The sequence below is a fragment of the Prionailurus bengalensis genome, chromosome B2 (assembly GCF_016509475.1).
Source record: "Prionailurus bengalensis isolate Pbe53 chromosome B2, Fcat_Pben_1.1_paternal_pri, whole genome shotgun sequence".
Taxonomy (NCBI): Eukaryota; Metazoa; Chordata; class Mammalia; order Carnivora; family Felidae; genus Prionailurus; species Prionailurus bengalensis.
The window spans coordinates 5,431,698-5,453,191 of record NC_057349.1 but is presented as its reverse complement, the minus strand read 5'-3'; the positions used below and the strand labels follow the sequence as shown (position 1 = coordinate 5,453,191).

The 21,494-nt window shown below is 46.8% G+C and overlaps 2 protein-coding genes across 4 annotated transcripts in view; one reads left to right on the top strand and one right to left on the bottom strand.

Moving 5' to 3' along the window:
* Positions 1–7,364, top strand: part of MRS2 (magnesium transporter MRS2) — a 35,314-nt gene extending 27,950 nt beyond the window's left edge. Inside the window, exons 10-11 of the mRNA XM_043590706.1 lie at positions 4,424–4,537; positions 5,054–7,364. Of these exons, the coding sequence (XP_043446641.1) occupies positions 4,424–4,537; positions 5,054–5,164 (225 nt within the window). The 3' untranslated portion in view covers positions 5,165–7,364. The remainder of the gene's footprint in view (positions 1–4,423; positions 4,538–5,053) is intronic.
* The window catches only part of GPLD1 (glycosylphosphatidylinositol specific phospholipase D1), a 67,397-nt gene continuing 52,989 nt past the window's right edge, over positions 7,087–21,494 (bottom strand). For 2 of the 3 annotated variants that reach the window (XM_043590704.1, XM_043590703.1), the window contains exons 18-26: positions 21,273–21,429; positions 20,644–20,785; positions 19,760–19,865; positions 19,581–19,674; positions 13,551–13,727; positions 13,048–13,208; positions 11,819–11,845; positions 11,646–11,696; positions 7,087–9,170 (exon numbers count right to left, since the gene is read on the bottom strand). In XM_043590704.1, the coding sequence (XP_043446639.1) occupies positions 9,084–9,170; positions 11,646–11,696; positions 11,819–11,845; positions 13,048–13,208; positions 13,551–13,727; positions 19,581–19,674; positions 19,760–19,865; positions 20,644–20,785; positions 21,273–21,429 (1,002 nt within the window). In that variant the 3' untranslated portion in view covers positions 7,087–9,083. Of the gene's footprint in view, positions 9,171–11,645; positions 11,697–11,719; positions 11,846–13,047; positions 13,209–13,550; positions 13,728–19,580; positions 19,675–19,759; positions 19,866–20,643; positions 20,786–21,272; positions 21,430–21,494 lie in introns of those variants that run through there. The other variant, XM_043590705.1, reaches the window with a different exon arrangement.

Sequence of the window (21,494 nt, the reverse complement as noted above, 5' to 3'; positions counted from 1 at the left end):
CTTTAACATTTATAAGGCTGGGTTAGTGGTGATAAATTCCTTATACTTGTTGGTCTGAGAAACTCTTTATCTCTCCTGTTCTGAATGATAGCCTTGCTGGATAGAGTAATTTTGGCTGCAGATTGTTTTCCTTTCATCACTTTGAATATATCCTGCCACTCCCTTCTTCCCTGTAGTTTCTGCTGAAAAATTAGCTGATAGCCTTATGGGGTTTCCTTTGTATTTGATGTTCTTCTTTTCTCTTGCTGCTTTTAAATTTTTTTTTTTCAACGTTTTTATTTATTTTTGGGACAGAGAGAGACAGAGCATGAACGGGGGAGGGGCAGAGAGAGAGGGAGACACAGAATCAGAAACAGGCTCCAGGCTCTGAGCCATCAGCCCAGAGCCCGACGCGGGGCTCGAACTCACGGACCGCAAGATCGTGACCTGGCTGAAGTCGGACGCTTAACCGACTGTGCCACCCAGGCGCCCCTCTCTTGCTGCTTTTAATATCCTCTCTTTATCACCACTTTTTGCCATTTTAATTACCATATGTCTTGGTGTGGACCTGCTGGGTTGATTTTGTTGGACTGTCTCTGTGACTCCTGGATCTGGATTTGTTTCCTTTCCCAGATTCTTGACGTTTGCAGTGGTTATTTCTTCACATAAATTTGCTCTCCCTTTTCTCTTTTCCTTCTGGGATCCTTGCATTGCGAATGTTATTACACTTGATGTGTCACTGGGTTCCCTAAGTCTATTCTCGTTTATAACTTGTTTGTCTCTCACCTGCTAATAAGCTCGATTACTTTCCATTACTCTGTCCTCAATGGATATGTTCTTCTGCTTCCTCCATTTATTCTATCTAGTGTGTTTTTAATTTCAGTTATTGTGTTCTTCATCTCTTATTGGTTCTTTTTTATGTCCTTGTTAAGGGTCTTACTAATGTCCTCCACTCTTAAGTCCAGTAACTATATGATCATTGCCCTATATTTTCTTTTTTTTTTTTTTTTCAACGTTTTTTATTTATTTTTGGGACAGAGAGACAGAGCATGAACGGGGGAGGGGCAGAGAGAGAGGGAGACACAGAATCGGAAACAGGCTCCAGGCTCCGAGCCATCAGCCCAGAGCCCGACGCGGGGCTCGAACTCACGGACCGCGAGATCGTGACCTGGCTGAAGTCGGACGCTCAACCGACTGCGCCACCCAGGCGCCCCATTGCCCTATATTTTCTATCAGGCATGTTGCTTATCTCCATTTTGCGTAGGTCTCTTGCTGTGATTGTGTCCTATTCTTTTATTTGGGACGTATCCTTCTGCCTCATTTTGTCTCCCTGTCTGTTTCTATGTATTAGGAAAGTCAGCTATGTCTCCTGCTTTTGAAGGCAGTGGCCTTGTGAAGAACAGGTCCTGTGTGCCTGCAGGACACCATCCCCTGTTCACCAAAACCTGGCGTTTCAGAGGTGTCTCCTGTGTGTTTGGAGTGCACCTGACTGTTGTGTCTGGGCCACGTTTACCTTCAGTCCCGCTGTCTGCAGTGGCTCTTTGCCTACTCTGGGCGATGTTTGGTCTCTGTGGTGTTAGTGGGCCAGTCTGGTGCCACCTTGGGCTTGAGTTGAGTCATACCAGGCATTTGTCAGAGATGCAGTAGCACCGAACTGCAGGCTGCTTTCCAGCATTGTCCCCTGAGAAGCTTTCATTGGCGGACAGGGCCTACAGTCAGATCAGCTTTCTGGCCCCAGCCCACTGCTGGGGCCACATTCTGACCTTCCCCTGTCCCCGGGCAGGAGGTACTCTGGAGCGGTGCTGGCCCCCATTGGGGCTGCTTGCACACAGCCAGGCTTGGGGGTGCTGCTTCTGATGGGCCCCTGCCCTGGAGTGTGTGGATGCACAAAGTGCCCAGGGTGTAGGAGTGTCCGTGTTCTCAAGGTTTGTTGGGTCTCCTGGGGGAGGAGACCACAGCGCTGGCACTGAGGCAGGCCTGGCTGTGGGTGTGGAGGGAAATGGCACCTGCCAGGTCCTTTGTTTTGCGTGTCCCGGAGGGACAGACACCTTTGGGAGACTCCTCCAGGACACGCTCTCCCACTGCTGCTTCTATGCTATATCTCCCCTGGGCTGTTTCTCGTGTTGGCTCTTTAAAGGCAGGGACTCAGTTTCCTCTTGACTTCTCGGCTCTCCCAAAGTTGAGCCTGCTGATTGATTGATTGATTGATTGATTGATTTTAGTTATATATTTTTTAAGTTTATTTACTTATTTTGAGAGACAGTGAGAACAAATGGGGGAGGGGCAGAGAGAGAGAGAGAGAGAGAGAGAATCCCAAGCAGGCTCCACACTATCAGCACAGAGCCTGACACAGGGCTCGACCCCATGAACTGTAAGATCGTGTCCTGAGTCAATATTGAGACATGCTCAACCGAGCCACCCAGGTGCCCAAGTCTGCTGATTTTTTTAAATTCCAGGTTTTAAGTTTTTCTGATTATAAGAATTCACAAAATTTAGCCTCTCTGGTTTACAAAGCCAGTGTTATGTGGATTTGTCTTCCCGTGCAGGCCCCCCTGTGTGACGGTCTGTTTCTCTCCCCACTTCTGTGCCAGCAGGTTCCTCCCTCTGTGCACAGCCCCACTTTCATTTAGCTCCCCACCCTGTCTCCATACTCCCTACCCTCTTGGATGTAGCTTCTTCTCTACATTTATTTGCAGAGTCTGTTCTGCCCATCTTCAGGTCGTTTTCTGGGTTAATAACACTAATGTGAGTCTGGTTGTGTCTAGTTGTGTCCTGGGACGAGGTGAGCTTAGGGTCCTCCTACTGCACCATCTTCCAAATGCAGTTTCTCTGTATTTTAGTAGCACGTGGAATTTCAAGCTTGGTTGGAACTTGGCTTACCTCTCGAGTGTATCCCATTTTGGCATTCCCAGATGTTTGATTCATACGCGGATTACTGAATCAGTCTGCAGCAAAGATAGTAGTGATCCGTGTACACTAAGTCTCATTTAAACATAACTTTTACTTGGGACACCTGGGTGGCTCAGTGAGTTAACTGTCCGACTTCAGCTCAGGTCATGATCTTTCAGTTCATGAGTTCAAGCCCCGCATCGGGCCCCGTGCTGTGACAGCTCAGAACCTGGAGCCTATTTAGGCTTCTGTGTCTCCCTCTCTCTCTGTCCCTCCCCTGCTTGCTCTCTCTCTCTCTCTCTCTCTCTCTCTCTCTCACAAGTAAATAAACATTAAAAAAAATTTAGACATAACTTTTACTTAATAAACTAGGGCCTTTTTTTTTTTTTTTTTGGATGGCTAGAAAACGTGTGAACATTAACAAAAGTTAACTCATTTAGCATTTGTCTCCCTGATAGCTTATGTCTAACTCTGAGTTCATGTTCCATCCAGGGAGGTGGGTTTCTCCTTCATGCATGGGTATGAATTTCTAACAGTGATAGTTTATCATTTGTGTAACGGAATTACCTGGGGGACAGGTGAGCTCTCAGTCACTGGAGCTAACGAGGCTGTGGTTGATCACCAACTGACAGAGCTATAGATGGAATCCCTTCCCTGTGGGATAGTAAACATCAAGTCTGGTTCTGTACATGGATGCATTATACTGCAAAAATACAACGATTCTGAAAATCACAGGGGAAATACTTATTGTATAAGTCGGAGCTTCCCAAACTTCCTTGGTCCATGATGGTTAGTGTCTTTCCATAGTATCACTAGACCAAATGTTTTTTTATTATGTTGTAGTTTTTGAGATGTTACCTAACAATTTTTATATGAAGTAGTTAAGTCAAACAACTTACTAGTGGTTCTCAGAGTACATTGCAGATGTCACTGTGTTCCTCTTAAAAACTTAAAATATTCTGGGGGTGTTGTGATGCTCAGGACACCACAGCTCACAGTTTGGGAACTGTAGCCATACGCAAAAAATGTGTGTATACTCTCTGTGTGTAACTGATCAGGTTTGTATGTATGTAAACAAAGACTGGAAGAAAACAAAGTACAAGTTATGTTTGGCTTATAGATGATTAAAATAATTTTTTTTACGTTTATTTATTTTTGAGACAGAGAGAGACAGAGCATGAATGGGGGAGGGTCAGAGAGAGGGAGTCACAGAATCTGAAACAGGCTCCAGGCTCTGAGCTGTCGGCACAGAGCCCGATGCGGGGCTCGAACTCACGGACCGTGAGATCGTGACCTGAGCCGAAGTCGGCCGCTCAACTGACTGAGCCACCCAGGCACCCCTATTTAAGCCCTTTTAAATCATGTTTTCCTTCTAATTTATTTCTGATTCTTGGGTCTCTGGGTGCAGTCAAGGCTTGTTCTTAGGTCCTTCCTACAGGAAGGACCTGGACAAACAAGAGGCTTCTTTTAAGCTCTGGGGCAAGAGTAGTGTGGGAAATTCCACTGCTAAGGAACCCGGCCTTTTGTGATTAAAATTAACTGTGTTCTCTTTTAGGACCATAGGGTGTTTTGGCTGATTACAGGAATTATGTTTATGGGAAGTGGCCTCATCTGGAGGCGTCTGCTGTCATTCCTCGGACGACAGCTCGAAGCTCCTTTGCCTCCTGTGGTATGTGGTGTGGAGAGTCTGGCTCGCAGCAGTGCAGCACAGGGGTCACATCTGGGCTTACGTGGGCACAGGCTCTGCAACCCTGAACACATCACTTAATTTCTCTAAGCCTCCCTCACTTTCCCCATCTGCCAGTTAAAGTGCTAGTGGGAGAGTTAAATAATATACGTAAAGTACTTGTTAGCACAGTGCCTGGCACAGTAAACAAGTTAGAAGTACTTCTTCCGTGTGCAGCACCATGACGAGCATTACGTATTTAGACAGATGTTAGCAGTGCTGCCGCAGGCTTTGTCATAACCCCAGCTGAAATGTAGACAATGTAGTGTCCTCATCAAGATAAAAGTTTACCCTTTTTCTTCCCCTTCTACTCCTTGTTCACAGCAGGAGTAAGCACGTAAGATACCGATACAAGTCTTACGGTCCTTCCCTCGTGTGGTAGGTAGTTCTCATTTTACTAGGGGCTTTTCTTTTCAGACAGACACCAACTAAAATGATTAATTTCCCTTCTTTATTTAGATGGCCTCTTTACCCAAAAAAACCCTTCAGGCAGACAGAAGCATGGAAATGAAACACAGCTTCCGGCCAGATGGACCCGGATCAAGCAGGAGTGTCCTGACAACCCGGTAGAGACGGGACTATTTTTTTATAGTAGTCACGAGAAACTTCTGATACCTTTATTTTCTTTTATAGAATCAGAGACTTGAAAAAAAATCACTGATACTTAAATTATAATGTCTGATAAAAATATTAGGGCACTCACAGTACTAGAACTTAATTGCAAAGTACTTGCTTTGTAAAAGGCCAAAATTCTATCTTCCACAAACTGAAAAAGCTGTTTTTAGAGACATGATGTGAGGCATGGAGGACTGATTTATACATATCAAAAAAAGTACAGCCTCACGCCAAGCAAAGCCTGAAAACTTGATGAACCCGTGTGATGAGACCAGGTAGCGGCCCTTAGGAAGTTCCCAAGAACAAGATTCCCTGTGCTGACTCTCAGGTGACTGGAAAGGTAGGAAAATCTATATTAACCTCAAAACACACTTGGAAAGTTTGTGCTTTAAATCAGTCTTTTCTTCAATTTGCCTCCTTTTTATATAAGGCAAATAAAAATGAAACGATTGAACATCAGCTTACATGGATTCCATTTAATCAAGATTTCACTTTCTTGAACCCTGGAACAATTTTTCTTTGCTTGGCTATAACAAAGCCTTTAGAAATAGTGTCAAAAGAAACTATTTCCCTTCTGTTGCTTGGTCGTTCCCAGACTTTAGACAGAGGGGTCACCTCGACCACCCCCAAAAAAAAGTGTACATAGCCACAGATGGGCTTCCTAAAACCAAAAGGTGGATAAACTTCAGAATTTTGTCTACAGTCAGGTTGGGATTCAAAACTGTGGCTATTTGTAAGTCTCAAAATTGCTATCCTACTTACCATCTTAACTACCATTTTTATATTTTCTGGAGGTTAGTTATGCAGAACATTATAGCTTTCCTTCCCTTCAAAAGTAACATGGAAGATTCCAGAGAGTCCAGAGCAGCTCTTGTACTCCAAAGAACAAATATGCCAGTGATGTTGGGGTCACCTGATACTACAATAGGATGTCATATGGGGAAGTTTAGGAGTCCATTTACCAAGTGGTTTGGTGATAGCTCCTGGAACAGCATTTTTATTCCTAATTTGAAAGAAAACGGATGAAGTTGTCAATTTTCCCCAGTCCCAGGTGTGGTTACAGGAGGCCTTCAAAGGTGGAAGATAGAATGGCAGGAGCTGGCCTGAGCTCAGCGCAGAGTGGCCCCCAAGTACGCTCTGTGGTGTGGGTGTTGGGACATGGATAGACGTGGCTCGCTAGTGTCCTAAATCTGTGTGGTGGTTTTCAAGACAAAGTCTCTCTGATAATCCTTAGATTTCACAGGACACTCTTTGGCCCACCTCAGTGCACCTGCTGCTGGTCTTGTGCTATCACTGTAAAGTAGGTTATAAACATTAACTGTGACAGGGGAAGAATTGAAAGCCCAGAGGGCTTTGATTTGACTGAGATCAGACACAATTGAATTTTGGCCTTTTTCCTCTTGGTGTGACTTAGTTTGCAGACTTGGGTAAAATAATTTTTTTGACGAGTCCCATCTCGTCAATAAAAGGGAAATGGCTATTACCTCCTTAGTCTGCAGAGAAGTCACTGATGGTTTATCAGGTTCTCTAAGGTGCTCACATCAAGGAGGATTTCAAAAATGTCAGCTAGCTCTGCTTAGCGGACAGTAAGTAATAAGATGGCCTACACTGAAAATTACAAAGTTCAGTGGTTTTAAATTTTGAAACAGACTGAGCACATAAACTTCTGTAAATAAACGATAATACCAAATACTTGGTTACGTAAGCGAGCAGTCTTATTGCCTCTTTAACAAGTTCAAGGAACAATATTCTTCAGACTGTTCATTTTTGGAAGGCAGAAAATAGCATCCTAAAATGACATCTGAACACTCGCTTTATTCTTGATAAACCGATTGTGATGAATAACCACTAAATAAAAAGATAGTGGGGAGTCATTCTAAAAGTTGTACACAGCTTTATTTTTTGGAATTGCAATGTTAAACACACTTTAAGTGGTACCTGTGGAGGTGGGCTAATGGATGGTGCCTGGACTGGGGCATTCAGAGATCTGAGTTTATTCCAAGACCCACTTCAGATCTTTCTAGATCTGCAGTACAAAGGCATAAAACCATTCTGATCTCGAAGCAAGTTGTTACATATACATAGAAAAACAGACCGCAAGTATGTACATGTGTTTTGATATCTTGAAATAAAGGTAACTGAGTTAAATTATTAAGTTCAGATTTGTGTTAATGAGAGCTTAAAACCCTACAAGATGTTTCCATTTCTGTTATGCATTTCAGAATCCATGCTGAGAACTACAGTTAGTGGAGTGAAAACGTAACCACATAATGCATTGGACTCTGTGCCAGGTTGACCTCCGACAGTAGGAATACAAATTAGCACTTCTGAATATGGCTAAATGTCCTATATAAAATCCTACACGAAAACTTGCCTCCAACCTTATACATTTTAACCTTCTCTGCCCGGTGCTTGCTATCTGGTATGTTTAAGCATTAAGAAGAATGTAAGTCGTTAATGATCGTGTTTCAACACAGGCCCTATCAGTGAAGCGTGGACGTCTTCCGCGGTGCTGGCAGCGTAAAGGAACCCACGCTTGTAAGGAAAGGTCCAGTACTAGACAGGCATCCGTTCTGCACTCAGACTTCTCAACTTGTACAACTTGTCAACAGTCAACTAATTTCTGGGCCCTAAAGATGAATTTCCCTTAAACTAAAAAGAATAATTCACATAAGAACTAGCAATAATTGTTACCCATATGAAACCAAATGGTATTTGTGCTTTTTGCTGTTCCCTAGGGAACCATGCAGATGGCCTGCCTCTCTTTAGGAAAGGGGACAGTCACAGGACTCATCCAGAGGTGACTTTGTGTCCTGTTTCCCTGTATGTACTCACCTGTGCTCACAATGAACTCTAGTAGCTTTCCCTAGATTTCTAATTCAACTTTTACTCTTCTGCTGGACTCCTTCTTTGGACCAGTCTCTACTCTGCCTCTAGAGAAGCTGGGTTCTTGTCATTACTTCTCCCTGCACTTTTAGTACCTTTCACTAGTGTGCTTCCCTGTTACAGGATCAGTAGTAATGGTTTCTCACATTTTTTGTGAAGCTAAAACCCTGGGGTAGGTCCCTTTCCCTTAACTATGCCACACTGCAGGACTGGCGGTTGAAATCTGCTAAAACCAGCCCAGGAACAAGAGAGACCAAGGCCTGCTTCTCTGCCTGGTCCCTTGCAGTGGCCGCTGGCTCAGGCCAGATCTCTTCTCTCTACATAGTTTGTACCAACTCAGTGCGACAGCAGCTCCTCTTGGGAGGTCCTAGAACAAGTGGAAAGTCACTAGATGCCACAGTTAGGACAGCCGCTTCTACAAAAGTATTTGAGGGCACTGAAAGGTAAGGAGGTTTTAGTCTTGTATTTATCCTTCACTATACAAAACACTGAAAATGAAATAATCCTCCCAAGAAGGGACCAAATCAGGTACAGCAGGTGCCTTTGCAGTTGTGAGGTTATCCTTCACCCCCTTACTTTTCACTATACTAGTTCTCTAATTTGTTTTCCTATATACTACACTAGTTCACTTTGATTGGAATGGGTCACCGTTTTTAAAAGGAAATCTTTAGGAGAAATTGTGATAGAGAAGCACAGAGAGAGAGGTCTTTCCAGGCATCAGAAAGACGTAGCTAGTCCTGTGAAGAGGAGAGACATTGTACAAAGGTTTGAGCACAGGCAGTAAGTCAGGAAGAAGTTTAAATGCAAGGGAAGCAAGGACTGAAACTCTGGAAGAGGAGGGGACCTGGCTCACCAGAGCCCCTGTCACCGTCTACTGCATCGTCATCCCCGACAGAGACATCTCTACTCCCAGGAGCCCTGCCCCCAGCAGGAACGCTCCCCCTGGAGATGACTGGGCACAAGAGACGGACGCAGAGGAGGACAGCCTTTAGTCTAGGCCAAGGCTGTAGACGTGAAGTGCCCCAGAGAGTCGGGCTCCCAAAGAGCTCCTTCCAGCAGCAACGACAACTTGGTTCTGCAGAGGACACAAAACATTTTGATGATTCATAATGCCTTTAGTTTCTGCCATAATCCAGGCATCACGTTATGCTCTGGTGGTAAGATGTTGTTTAAATCCCGCATTCTCAGATCTATAGGTTCAGAAAACCAGGGCTGAGGAAGTTCCGTCCCTTCTCTGGGGGCAGGCCCTGCTGCTTGAACCAGTTTCGGAACCGTCCTTCAGAAGTGTCTTCAAAGCCTGCAGCCAGTGTTTAAACTGTTTTCCCTGGGGGCAGGTCTACATGCTGGGAGCCTGGACTTGATGATCCTAAACCCAGGCTGGCCAGGGTCCAGCCGGCCAGAGCAGGGAATGACCGTGAAACGGCCAAACCTCCTGTGAAAAGTTCTACTGATTTGATTTTGAGAACTACAGATGGAATCCAGAAGTAATAATGGCTAACATTTCCTGACCCCTTACCACACTGCCCTTTGCTGTTTTATACCCTAGTGTCAAAAGGAAAAATGAAAATCTTGCCTTCCTCTTATTTATGGAAGTATTTACTTGATTTGCCTGTAGTTTAGTTTCATAGTTGAGCTTGGTCTCCATTTCACACCTTCCTTTCCTGCCTCCTGTCCAGCTAGTCAACCTCCTCCTGGTTCCTGGCAGCTCACCTTCCCCGGCTCCCGCTTTCTGACTGCCTTTGGCTCTTGCTCAGCATACGTGGGCCTGTGTTACCGGGCACATTTCCACCTAGATGGTAAGCACCTGCGTGCAGGAACCAGACGTCAGGTTTGCGTGCTTCTCCGGGGCGTCGTATGACATAGCGCGGCCAAGGCTCCCCTGTGCGCCCCGTCCTGACTCTGGCTTCATGCTCTCGAGTCTTCAGACTCCCAACCTGAGTCTCCGTAAACCACCACTCTGACTGGCCTCAGGTGGTCTGTGTCCATCTCTAAGCTACTCCCATGCTGCCATCCCAGGTGTGTGTTGTGCAGGTGGGGGGAGGAGGGGGTTGGTGCAGCACATTCAGTGTTCACCCCAGGGGAATGGTCGTTACAAAGGAGAACGTGCAGCATTGTACGCAGTCAACCATAACTTCTAGATGATCTGTACCACTCCTCAGGTGGCAGAAGGGATGCTGGGTATTTGTGATTCTTAGGTGGGTTCTTGATAACATCTAACTTTCAGAAAATGCATTTTAAATGCAAGCCAAGCTTACGACACATTCTGTCACCAGACATTCGGAGAATCCTCGCATAAACTTCATCTCTTTTTCTGGATAACCCTAAACTTTTACTTAACCAGGCTTGACTATATAGATGGTAAAGCAAGAGCCATCGGAACTGGTGGCCACCCGAGAGCAGTTTCACTAAACGGCAAGAAGCTGGAGGTCACCCACCCTGCCACACTCCATGATCTATGAAGGCCTCCCATTCCACCGTTAGTACTGGTCAGACTTTCAGACTATGCTTTAGCCTTAAGCCTGTCAACTTCCCACGTGTATAAATCTTGTTTCTCTCTCTCAAAGCTCACACAGTTCTGTAGAACATCCTCTCCTAAATGAATGAATGGGTTTGGTACTTTAGCTTTATATTTGAAGATAAAACTCTTTAACTGCTGTACCCATTAAAATCCAAAATGTGCATACCTTTTGGTCTAGCAGTCTGCTAAGAATATCATTAGCACAATTGGTTTCTTGTAATGGTTAGAGAGAGGGAGAGAGAATTCCAAGCAGGCTCCATGCTGTCAGCACGGAGGCTGACACAGGGTTTGATCTCCCCAACTGTGAGATCATGACCTGAGCCCAGATCAAGATTGTCAGATGCTTAACTGAGCCACCCAGGAACCCTGAGGCTTGCACAATTCTATAAAAATGGAAATAATGGAGAAAGGGAACCAAATAAAACCAATACGATGCAGCCATTGAAAAGACCCCAACAGCTCCATGTGTATTGGTCTGAGAAGAGCCATCAGATGCTATAGAGCACATGGAGGTGACGAGGCCGGGCAGGTAGAGTGCGTGCACGTTTACGTGTTTGTCCCGGAATCTGGGCGAAACCGTGCCAGCATATTAATAGTGGTTATCTGCCATGGTGGGGTTTGCAAACTCTCTGAAAGGGCCAAGATGATGATTACTTCAGGCTGTGGGGGACCTCGGTCTCTGGGACAGTGAATCGCCCACCATTGCATTACAGTAGCTGCCACAGAGACATGGGAGCAGGAATGTGTTCTGATAAAACTAGGGACGCTTCATACAAGTCTCAGGTGTCACCCAGCCACTTAAACTGTAATAATCATTTTTAGCTCATGGCCTGTACAAAAACTAGTCCCACAGGCTGTAATTTGCCAGCCCAGCCCTGAGGGTTGAATGGGAAAGTGATGAGATTGTGTATGGATGTCATTTCCTTTGTGTTCCTCTTTTTCACATACAATCTTTTAGATGAAAGACCACCCCGCCCCCTCCCGCCCGCAGCCTTAGGATATAAACATCCAAAGGACAGTCTTCATACCCACCTTGTTTTTCGACCTCACGGTAATCACGGAGCTCCCAAACCTTGAACTTGCCTGTAAAGCAGTGTCTGTTAATGGTCTTTTGAAAACATACTGTGATATCTTATCAGTTTAAAATAAGGGAAAGGGTGCACTTCTGTGGTTTCTCTTTCTTCATTCCTTCAGGAGGTACTTACTTCAGGAGAAATCAGTACATACTGAGCCTGAAAGGAAGGGGAGAGAAGGGAGACTTGTGTTACTGTCGATGCAGGTTTTAACCGCTCATCCTGAAGCCCCACACTCACATCTACATTCTGGAGAAGTCCTCAACTCGTGCATGCCCTTTGACACCAGAAATTCCACTCACAGGAGTGTAGCTCAAGAAGACAGATGGACAGAAATGTTCATATATGGATATTTATATCCTTATTTGTAACCGTGAAATGAAATGGACGGAGGGACTAATAGTCCCTCAGATAATGTCTACATAAACTATGGTGTGTCCACAGATAAAACAGGCAGCCAGGAAGTCCACTGTATGAGAATAGAAGGCATGGAGAAATGTTAACTACGGTGGCAGGGAAGACCAGACCAAGTTACAAAATTGTGGACAAGATGATCACGGCTGTTAATAAGCCCTATCCACACACACACTAATGGTGAAGAGTGTCCTAAAGAATCAGCTCCTGGTGCAGGGCCCTGGCCTGCCCTCTCCTAGCACTGTGACCTGGTGCGCCTTCCTCACGGACATTCGACGTCTTCATCTGGCACAGTACCCACATAGTAGCTTGGAGGTGGCTTGAAGAAGTAGCAGTGAGGGAGACATCTATCAAGTGTTAACGCAGTGCCAAGTACAGAGTAAGTGCACAATAAATGGGAACCATTAAGCCGACAGAAAAGCATACCAGAATGCTACACCTCAGAAGGTTAACAGAAGGCATCGTCTCTGCAGAGTGCAAATCTAGGTAGAGGATTCGTACCACTTGTATTTTCTAAAATTTTTACAATGAACTGTACTTTTGCAATTAAATAAGGTTGTTTAAATTTAAAAATGGTGTTTTAGGCCCAGGCAACTTAAAAAAAAACCCACCTGAGAAAAGGGATGAACAGGAAGCAGTGAACAGGAAACAAAAGAGGGGGCGTTTTGATGGAATCCCAGGGGGCTGCCGTGGGCCCTAACCAAGCAAGGCAGGCTGGGACCAGAACGAGCAGGACACTACGTCCAACTGGACTTGAGCTACAGTGCAAGCAGACGTGGAAGAATGCAGGGCTGCTCGGGCCTATGCCACACAGGCAAGTGATTGTGCCCTGACCGCCAGACAGCTCAGAAACCGTCAGAGTTGCGCAGCGGACACGATGTCACAAGGCATCCGCAGGTAGCCGCCTTTCCCAGCGTAGCCTAGGATTCCACACGGGCCCACGTTACCTTTTCCTCAGGACACGGAGCTGCCCAGGATTTGCATCTGCCAGTCATGTCACCAAAGGTGGTCTGTTTGCCATTGTAGACGTACACCCGGCCATCTTCCCCTCCCAGCAGCCCGGATGTGATGTCTGTTATCCGCAGTGGGGCTGCCACGAGGATTTCATCTGCAGACGACAGAAATCAGAACTAGGTCCTAACCCAACCCCCCGCAAGTCCCATGAACGCATCCCCTAAATCGTCTACCCGGTTTCATCCCAGCATAGTCAAGGCTCTGGTCCCCAGTCAATCATTCCTGGACAACAACTGACGTGCATGGCTCTCATGTTACCACCTTCAAGAAGTAGAACTTTCTCTTGGCTCTGGTCTTACCGAGCTCTAAAATCTACCTAAAGGCCTTGGGTCACTGAGCTGTCGATGCTAAGGGCAGAGCCTACATGACCCAGTTCGGGGGCCGGTCTGATGACTGGGGAGCCAGTTCTTGGCCAGAGGCCCTGTTCCTCTCCTACCTAAGCCGTCGCCATCCAGGTCACTCAAGTGCAGAATGCCACCGAATCGGGAGAAGCGGCGGTCTCCGCTGAAGGTGCCGAGCAGAGGCGGCTGCGTGTCCAGCGTCAGTTCATACATCCGACCGGTTCCACCCTGGTGCAAGGTCATGGTCAGGAACGCCATCTTAGACTTCTCATCTGAAACAAACCAGGGCATGGTGTCTGCTGCCATCACAGGAATGAAGAGAAAATGTAAAGCGCTGAATGGAGTCCTATTCTCGCTTCAGTCTTCTGTACCTTGAGTGACACAACTGCTCAGAATCCCACGGACTGGGGTGGGGGGGAGGTTAGCGCTGACCAACTGTGGCCATGAGGAGACCAAACACTGGGTAGGCTCAGTGACGTCCCATCAGACAGGTCTGACCCCTGCAATACATTCTCCATACAACCATCTTTTTTTACATCACAAATTTCCTGTGAGATACACAGTCTAAATTCTTCACGAGGCCTTCCGCGGGCTCAGGAGGCCTTAGAGAATTGGCTACTTAAAGCTCTAGTGTTTGGGGGCCACGTCCCCCTTCTCACCCACACGTCACCCATCACAGATTTAAACCACAGCCCCTTCTATTTCTTAAGTCTGGGCCTCTGAACATGATGTGCTGTCTGCCTGGAACCGGCATCCTTCCCCCACACCCCTCTGCCGGCCGACTCCTGCGCTTCTGGAACGCGGCCCTGCTCTCGCCTCTGCTGCAAAGCCTTCCCTTCCCTCCTGTGTGCGGCCACAACACGCTGTGCCTGCTGCTTCCCGTGCCCCTCGCAGGGGAGCCTCGCTTCTGTTCACCGGGCCTCTCCTGCACCTGGCTGTCAGTTCCATAAGCAATGGGACCGTGACTTAGTCCCACAATGTGCTTAGAAACACGTTGCTTGGTTCAGTGCACGTATGGGATGGATGGTTTTTAAATGGGTGAATATTGAACGGTTTTTAAACAAAGCTAGAATTTCGCCTATATAGATCATCTGGAACACAACCTTCATTTCAGAAATAAGTACCTTCTCAAAAACAACAATGGCATCTGTCGGTTGGGGTTACTGGTCCTGGGAGGCTTACGAAGACCCAGGCAACGCGTCCATGAACAGGTACAATCTTGTGTCAGTGTCTTAGTATTGTGTGTAGAACTGACTACAGTAAAACCTTGGATTGTAAGTAACTTGTTCTGCGAGTGTCCTGAAAGACTAGCAACCATTGCTAATAAGCTTTAACCTGATCAATGAGCAATGTCTTACAATGAGTCATATATGACCCTGAATGTCACATGACCACAGCTGAGCCACTGGTTCTTGAAATTCGCTTTGATGTACAAGTGCTTTGGATTACAAGTGTGTTTCCGGAATAAATTATGCTTGCAAACCAAGGTTGTACTGTATTTTCTTGGACAGCCTTCCCTCATGCCCTGTTCATAGCCAGCTGTCAACTAGAACCAACTGAAAGCTCAAAGCAGAGCCAAGAATGGCGGTGGGAATAACAGCGAGGACAAACAGGAAACAGCCAGCACTTTGAAAGGTTCAGCAATCTGGGCTCTTGAACATAAAAGTACAACCTGACCCAGAACAATATTCCCAAGAGGACAGTGTTTCCATAAACTACAACCGCTAAAATTCAGGGTGAAAGCCCAAAGTATGAAGAAACGTCAAAACGAGAGGACATTCTTACGCCCTTCTGCTTCCTGAAGGGACTCGAGCTCCCTGTGGTCACAGAACACAGTAATGCTGGGAGCTCTGGCCACAGGGAGGAGGATGAAGTGCCTGCCTGCAGGGGCGGGGGACAAATGTGGCTTCTCCCTCTGGCTCTGCCTGCCTGCAGGGTGGGCATATCATGCTGGTTTTGCTGCCCGCGGGATGCACACAGACCACAGCCAGGTCTGCCTTCTAGATGCACTCCTGAGTCCACACCTCTGCCGCTCGTACTGCAGGCCAGATGTGATGGCCTGCAGACCCAAACTCTCTCTCAGAGAAGTCACCCCATGGTCACTTTGTGGGCCAAGATCAGAAAAGCCTGAACGTGGCTGCCCATCCAGACCACATTCTCCAACCCAGTTTTTAGAAGACACATATTTTGATAGGAATGATTCATGAGTCCACTTCTCAAATGGCTCCAAGTGCAGAAGGTTGGGGGAGGGGAAGCAGTGATTAGCACTTCCAAAACTCTTACTTTTTATCATAGTCACAATTTCAGCACAGTGTTGCGAAAAGGACTCAAAAATCAGCAAGCCATGAAGGCATGGGAGAACCTTAATGCAGAATATGCATAATGCATAAAGAAGCCAATCCGAAAAGGTTGCGTACTAGGATCCCAACTGTATGCCATTGTAGAGAAGGCAAAGCCATGGAGAGGTAGAAAGATCACTCGTTTGCCAGGAGCTAGGAGGGAAGATGGATGAAGAGGTGAGCACAGAGGATTCCTAGGGCAGTGAAACTATAATGGATACAGGTCCTACGTTTGTCCAAACCCATGGAATATTCAGCACAAAAAGTGAATTTTAATGTAAACCATAACCTGGGTTCTAATGGTGGGTCCGTGTAGGTCCATCAGGTATAACAGATGCACAGTCTGGTGCAGAAGACAGCAGGGCCCACAGTTCACGTGGGGGGGCGGGCAGGAGGGGGTTACGGGAAATCTCTGTACTTTCCACTCGATTTTGTTGTAAGCCTAAAACTGCTCTAAAAAAGTCTATAAAGGATTCAGATACTTTAAATTTTTGGCCATTCCAAATACCTCATTTCTGATAGATGGTAACTAGAACTTCCAAGGGTCATGTCATAATGTGTACGTTATATTATACACCTGAAACATATTTTTCAATAAAATTTTAAAATACTTCATCTTCAGGTTGATGCAAATTATACAGTGGCTTACGACACACATTTTAAGCAAGAGGGAAAAAAAACAAACCCAAGGTTATGTTTCAGTATTTCTGCATCTGTTATTTGAATAACAAAAGTAATCCAGCAGACCTTGGGTTTTTTAAAAGGGATAGATCAGGGTCGGGGGTGAAAGTTTTTTTAAACACACAAGTGTTTTAGTCACTTCTCAAGACTAAGTTCACTTACTGTGACAGCAGAACACACAGCTGTCGTAACACACGGGTGTGTCCCTGCAGCTGGACCCCTGCACGAGCCACAGGAATGGGGACACTGCTTTGCGATGTGGCTCAACACTTGCGACTCATAAACTATGAATCATGTTACTTCCCGTGGCTGACTTTCCGGACTACCGTGAAATAGTCAAAACTAGAAGTGTCAGACTTGGGAATGCCAGGATTTTTTACATATCATTCATTACAAAAGGTGTGGAAAACACCCCAAAAAAGTATAGTGAAGTTGTACAATGCATCTGTTTCTTTCTGGAGACTGACACCCATAGACGTGTTAAACAAAATGGAGTTTGTTATGGATTATAAAATTTTATACCCACTTAAGCCATTTCTAATTTTTTGCTATTATAATTAACACTGTGAGAAAGATCTTTCCCTGCAGCTCTGAAATAACTTTCTGAGAGCAGATTCTTAGAGACTATCCAAGGGAATGAGTATCTTTAAGGCTTTTGCCATTTAACCAAACCTTTCTAGAAGGGCTATATCAGTTTCACATCTCAGCAGCACTGTGTGAGTGCCCACCTCCTCTCAACCCTTTCAATACTGAAAACACTTCATAGGTCATCAACACCCTAAAGTCCCCACTGAATATTTAAGCCGTTCGTTGTGGCCACGTTCTGAACCAAAGATTCTGCTGAGCCAGAGACAGAGCCCAGGGTGAAGGGGACAGGCCCGACAGGGTCAAGCTCCAGACCACCAGCATCTGGTGAGTACATCCAGTTGTTCCAAGATAGGTGACCCTGTACCACAGAGCCGTGATTCCCATCTACACCGAAGCACTCCCGTGAGCCCCCGGGAGATGCAGATATGCTGACCCTTGGAAGGGAACACAGTGACGCTGTCTGCCGTCCACATGAACTACCTGTTGGAGGCAGTTCATGGTTTTCACACTAGTTCCCTACGATCCTTTGAGTGACATCATATCTTTGCCAACTGGGATTTTAGGGGTTATAATAAAGTGCAGGTACCACGAGAAAATCCGTGTGGATTAAAAATGAGGGTGGTCATGTCTAATCTGATTCCAGGTTTGAGAAGCTGTACAGCAACCAATGGGGGCCAAGTTCTTAGGACGTAAATACAGCATGTGCCACACAGGCAACCACACGGAGCCCCAGGCTTGGCTTGATGCTTTCCAGTCACCCGCCTAAAATTCTGAATAATTTGTAACAAAGGCCTCCACATTTTCATCCGTACCAGGACTCACAAATAATGTGGGTGAAATACAGGCAAAATATAAGTAAAAAATAGGTAAAACCGGGGTGCCTGGACAGCTCAGTCAGTTAAGCAACCAACTCTTGATTTCAGGTCAGGTCACGATCTCACAGTTCATGGGTTCGAGCTCCGCGTCGGGCTCTGTGTTGACCGTGCAGAGGCTGCTTGGGATGCTCTCTCTCTGTCTCTGTCTCTCTCTCTGTCTCTCTGCCCCTCCCCTGCTCACATGCACTTTCTCGCAAAATAAATAATAAAACCATTAAAAAATAGGAAAATCTGAACAAGATTCAACTGGTGGATTACATCGTGTCAATAACCTGGTTGTGACACTGTTGTGGTTTACAAGTATTATCTTGGCAAAAACTGGATAAAATGTCACGTGGATCTCCCCATGTTATTTCTTACAACTGCATGTGAATGTATAATGGTCTCAAAAAAGGTTAAACTGTATATAATACACATGTAATAAGATATATAAATTAGCCTTTTTATAACTTATACAGTATTTTGTAATAGGAAATTACTAAGACCGTAGGAACGTTAAAACAAAGTTTGGAAAGCTCTAATCACAGCATTCCAGTAGAAAGAGACGTGAGGCAAATAAAATCACTAATGTGTGTTGCAGGAGTTTGGAAATCACTACCTTGACTGTGTAAAAAGGGGTGGGGAGTGGGGAAGAACAACTTTTCCAAAGCTAAGTCAGCAAGTTCCTGGTGTGACAATGCTGCGTCCTGAATCATGCAATGAAAGAGCTCACCATTCTTTTGCCCAGTCCGCTCTGCTTATTGTATCGTAAGAAACAAAAATCTTCCCGAAAAATAATTTGACAGTATGCAGTTAAGAGCTTTACTATTAGACCCTCGAGTCCAGAAACTCCACTTCCAGGAACCGATTTTAAAACTATTCAGAAAGGCAAGGTTTTCTGTACATGGATGTTCAATGAGACCCTGTTCACAACAGTGAAAAATTGGAAACATCCTAAATTTCTAGAATAGGGATGATGTTAGTAAATGTTGGCATGTGCACGTGGAAAAAAAAATGTGATAGGTATCGAAAACCACATTTAAGAAAAATCTTAGTAACATGAGAACACGCACAAGATATAGAATAAGAAATCAGATGTGAAAATGCGTATATATTATACACACAACATATAGTATGAGCTTAAATTGTTAAGTATCTGGATAAGGGTGATTTCTATATACATCTTTGTATTTTCACAAATTTCTACAATAAACGTGATTCGCTTTGACAATCTTGAAGTGAATACGTTTTTGTCGGCTTTTTAAAACTCTTCCCCCATAAAGTAAATAAAATAATGGTTTATAAACAAATGTCCTCAGAGCAGACCTAGTCCTGGTGAATGGATTTACAGAATCTTCTGAACTCCCCTCTCATCCAAGCACAGTGGGACAGGAGCTTTAAAAACACACTAGCTCACTTTCATGGGGGATTTTCAACAAATCTTTGAGAGGGACGTTATAATTTGTATTTTGCAAACGATGATGCTAACATTCAGGGAGGTTAAGTAACTTCCCCCGGGCTTGTGCAGCTTGTGATTAATGAGAAAAGGAAATCCTCAAAATCAGGTCTGTCTGGCTCCAGATTTCACAACTCTCCCCCAGTAGGGCACAGTCAAGGAGCCACATGAGAAACAAGCAGCCAGGTTTCCTGGCAAATGACCTACCGTGCGTCGGGGCTCCAACCAGCAGCACCTGTTTCCGGGTCCCATTCACCATCACGTGACCACTTGACAAGGAAGTACCCAGCTTCCCCATTGCCTGTGAAATGCAAGGAGTCAGTATGGTACAACTCAGAGAACCCTCCGTGGCGCCCCCTGTCCTGGGGAGGGAGCAGCGGCCATACCTTGTCTCCAGAAATGGTGAACCAGCTTTGGCAATTTGGCGGGAAATAGCCATACACCCGTCCGAGGCTCTGTTTCTCATCCTGAGTGCGGTACAAACGGCCCAGACTGGAATGAAGCAGGCGGGGGTCAGCTGCTGGGGCCCGGGATTAAGAACTGACCGGGTGTTCAGGTCCAGGACCAAGCAAAGAGAAGCCCCTTCTTCCCCACCCCGCCCCCCCTCCCCGGGATCCTTGGCATGGGAGCAGGGGTGGCTTCTAGAGCGAATCCCAGTATTAAGACTCTCCAGGTCCGGGGCTCACCACTCGGCCTCCCAGCTGACAGCAGGTATAGGGAGGCCTACGGTCACAGCTGAACGGTGCTCCCCCAAAATTCGCATGTTGGAGTCCTAACCCCAGCACCTCAGATTATGTATATTTGGAGATAGGGTCTTTAAGGCGGTAGTTATGTTACAGTGAGATCATGAGGGTGGGGCCCTAGTGCAATCTGACCGGTGTCCTTGTAAGAACAGAAAGACCAGGGAGGCGCACGGAAAAGAGGCCGTATGAGGATGGAGAGGCGGCCCTCTGCAAGCCAAGGAGAGCCCTCAACCCTGCCAATACCTTGACCTTGGGTTTCCGGTCTCCGGAACGGTGAGAAAATGACTTCCTGTGCCTTACGCTACCCAGCCTGGGGCACGCTGTCACGGCAGCCTGGCAAACGGATGCGCCTCTCTACCTCGTTCTTAAACTCCTAAGGAGGAGGATTTGCAACCTCGCCCCACAGCCTTCTTCGCTTTTCCTCGCAGGGTAAGGCCTCGGCCCCTGTGTCTGAGCCCCACCCTTCCGCGGGCTCCCACGGCGGCCTCGGGTGCCCACCGGTCCCCGGCCCCACCCTGGGCGCTTGCCTGTTGCTGTTCTTCCAGGTCGGGCTCCCGACCAACAGCAACGTCCTGTTGTCCACGCTGAGCCCGTGCAGGGAGTAGCCTAGCCAGGAGAAGTCCTCCTCGCCCCTCGCCATCCAGTCGGCCGCCTCCACGTCCAGCTTTTCTACGCGAGACCACCAGCGCCGTTTACCCCACACGGGAGGGGGGGGCGCCGAGTTTTTGCCCGAGCTCTCAGATACCCCCCAAGCTGTTCGCAGGGCCCCCACCGTCAGAAATGGATCCCCCGCTTCCCACGAGAAGGAAATCTCCAGAGCTCACTTCTGTGGCGCACAGGATGCAATACGGACGGGGGGGGGGGGGGGGGGGGCGGGGATCCCTGGGATGCCTTCGGGCTTCCACGCTTCCACAGAGAGACTCTGCCAACAACCCACCGGCCCCCTTGGATCCGGACCCAGAAGCTGGATCCCTTTCTGTACATCCTGTGACTATCCACAGCACCTGCGGGAACACCCGCCAGACTAAACGCTGGTAGATTTCAGCGAAATGATCACGGAGTGAGGAAGAAAGGACACGAGGCCACGTGCACCAGCACAGACTAGAGCCGGGAGGCCTCCGCCCCCACCCCCCCCCACCCCCCCACCAGGCGTTACCTTTGCCGCTCCGGTTGGGGCCGGAATGAAATGCAGCTACCATGCCCTTCTGTTTCCCTCCACCCGGTGCAAAGGGGGAGCCCATCACCAGATCGGGCGCGCCGTCGCCATTCACATCCGCGGCCAAGAGCGTCCAGCCCAGGTTACAGTAGGTGTCCTGTAGGGGAGACCAGGAAACTGCGTGACTCCCAGAGGCCGACGGCGGGATGCGGCGAGGTCCGG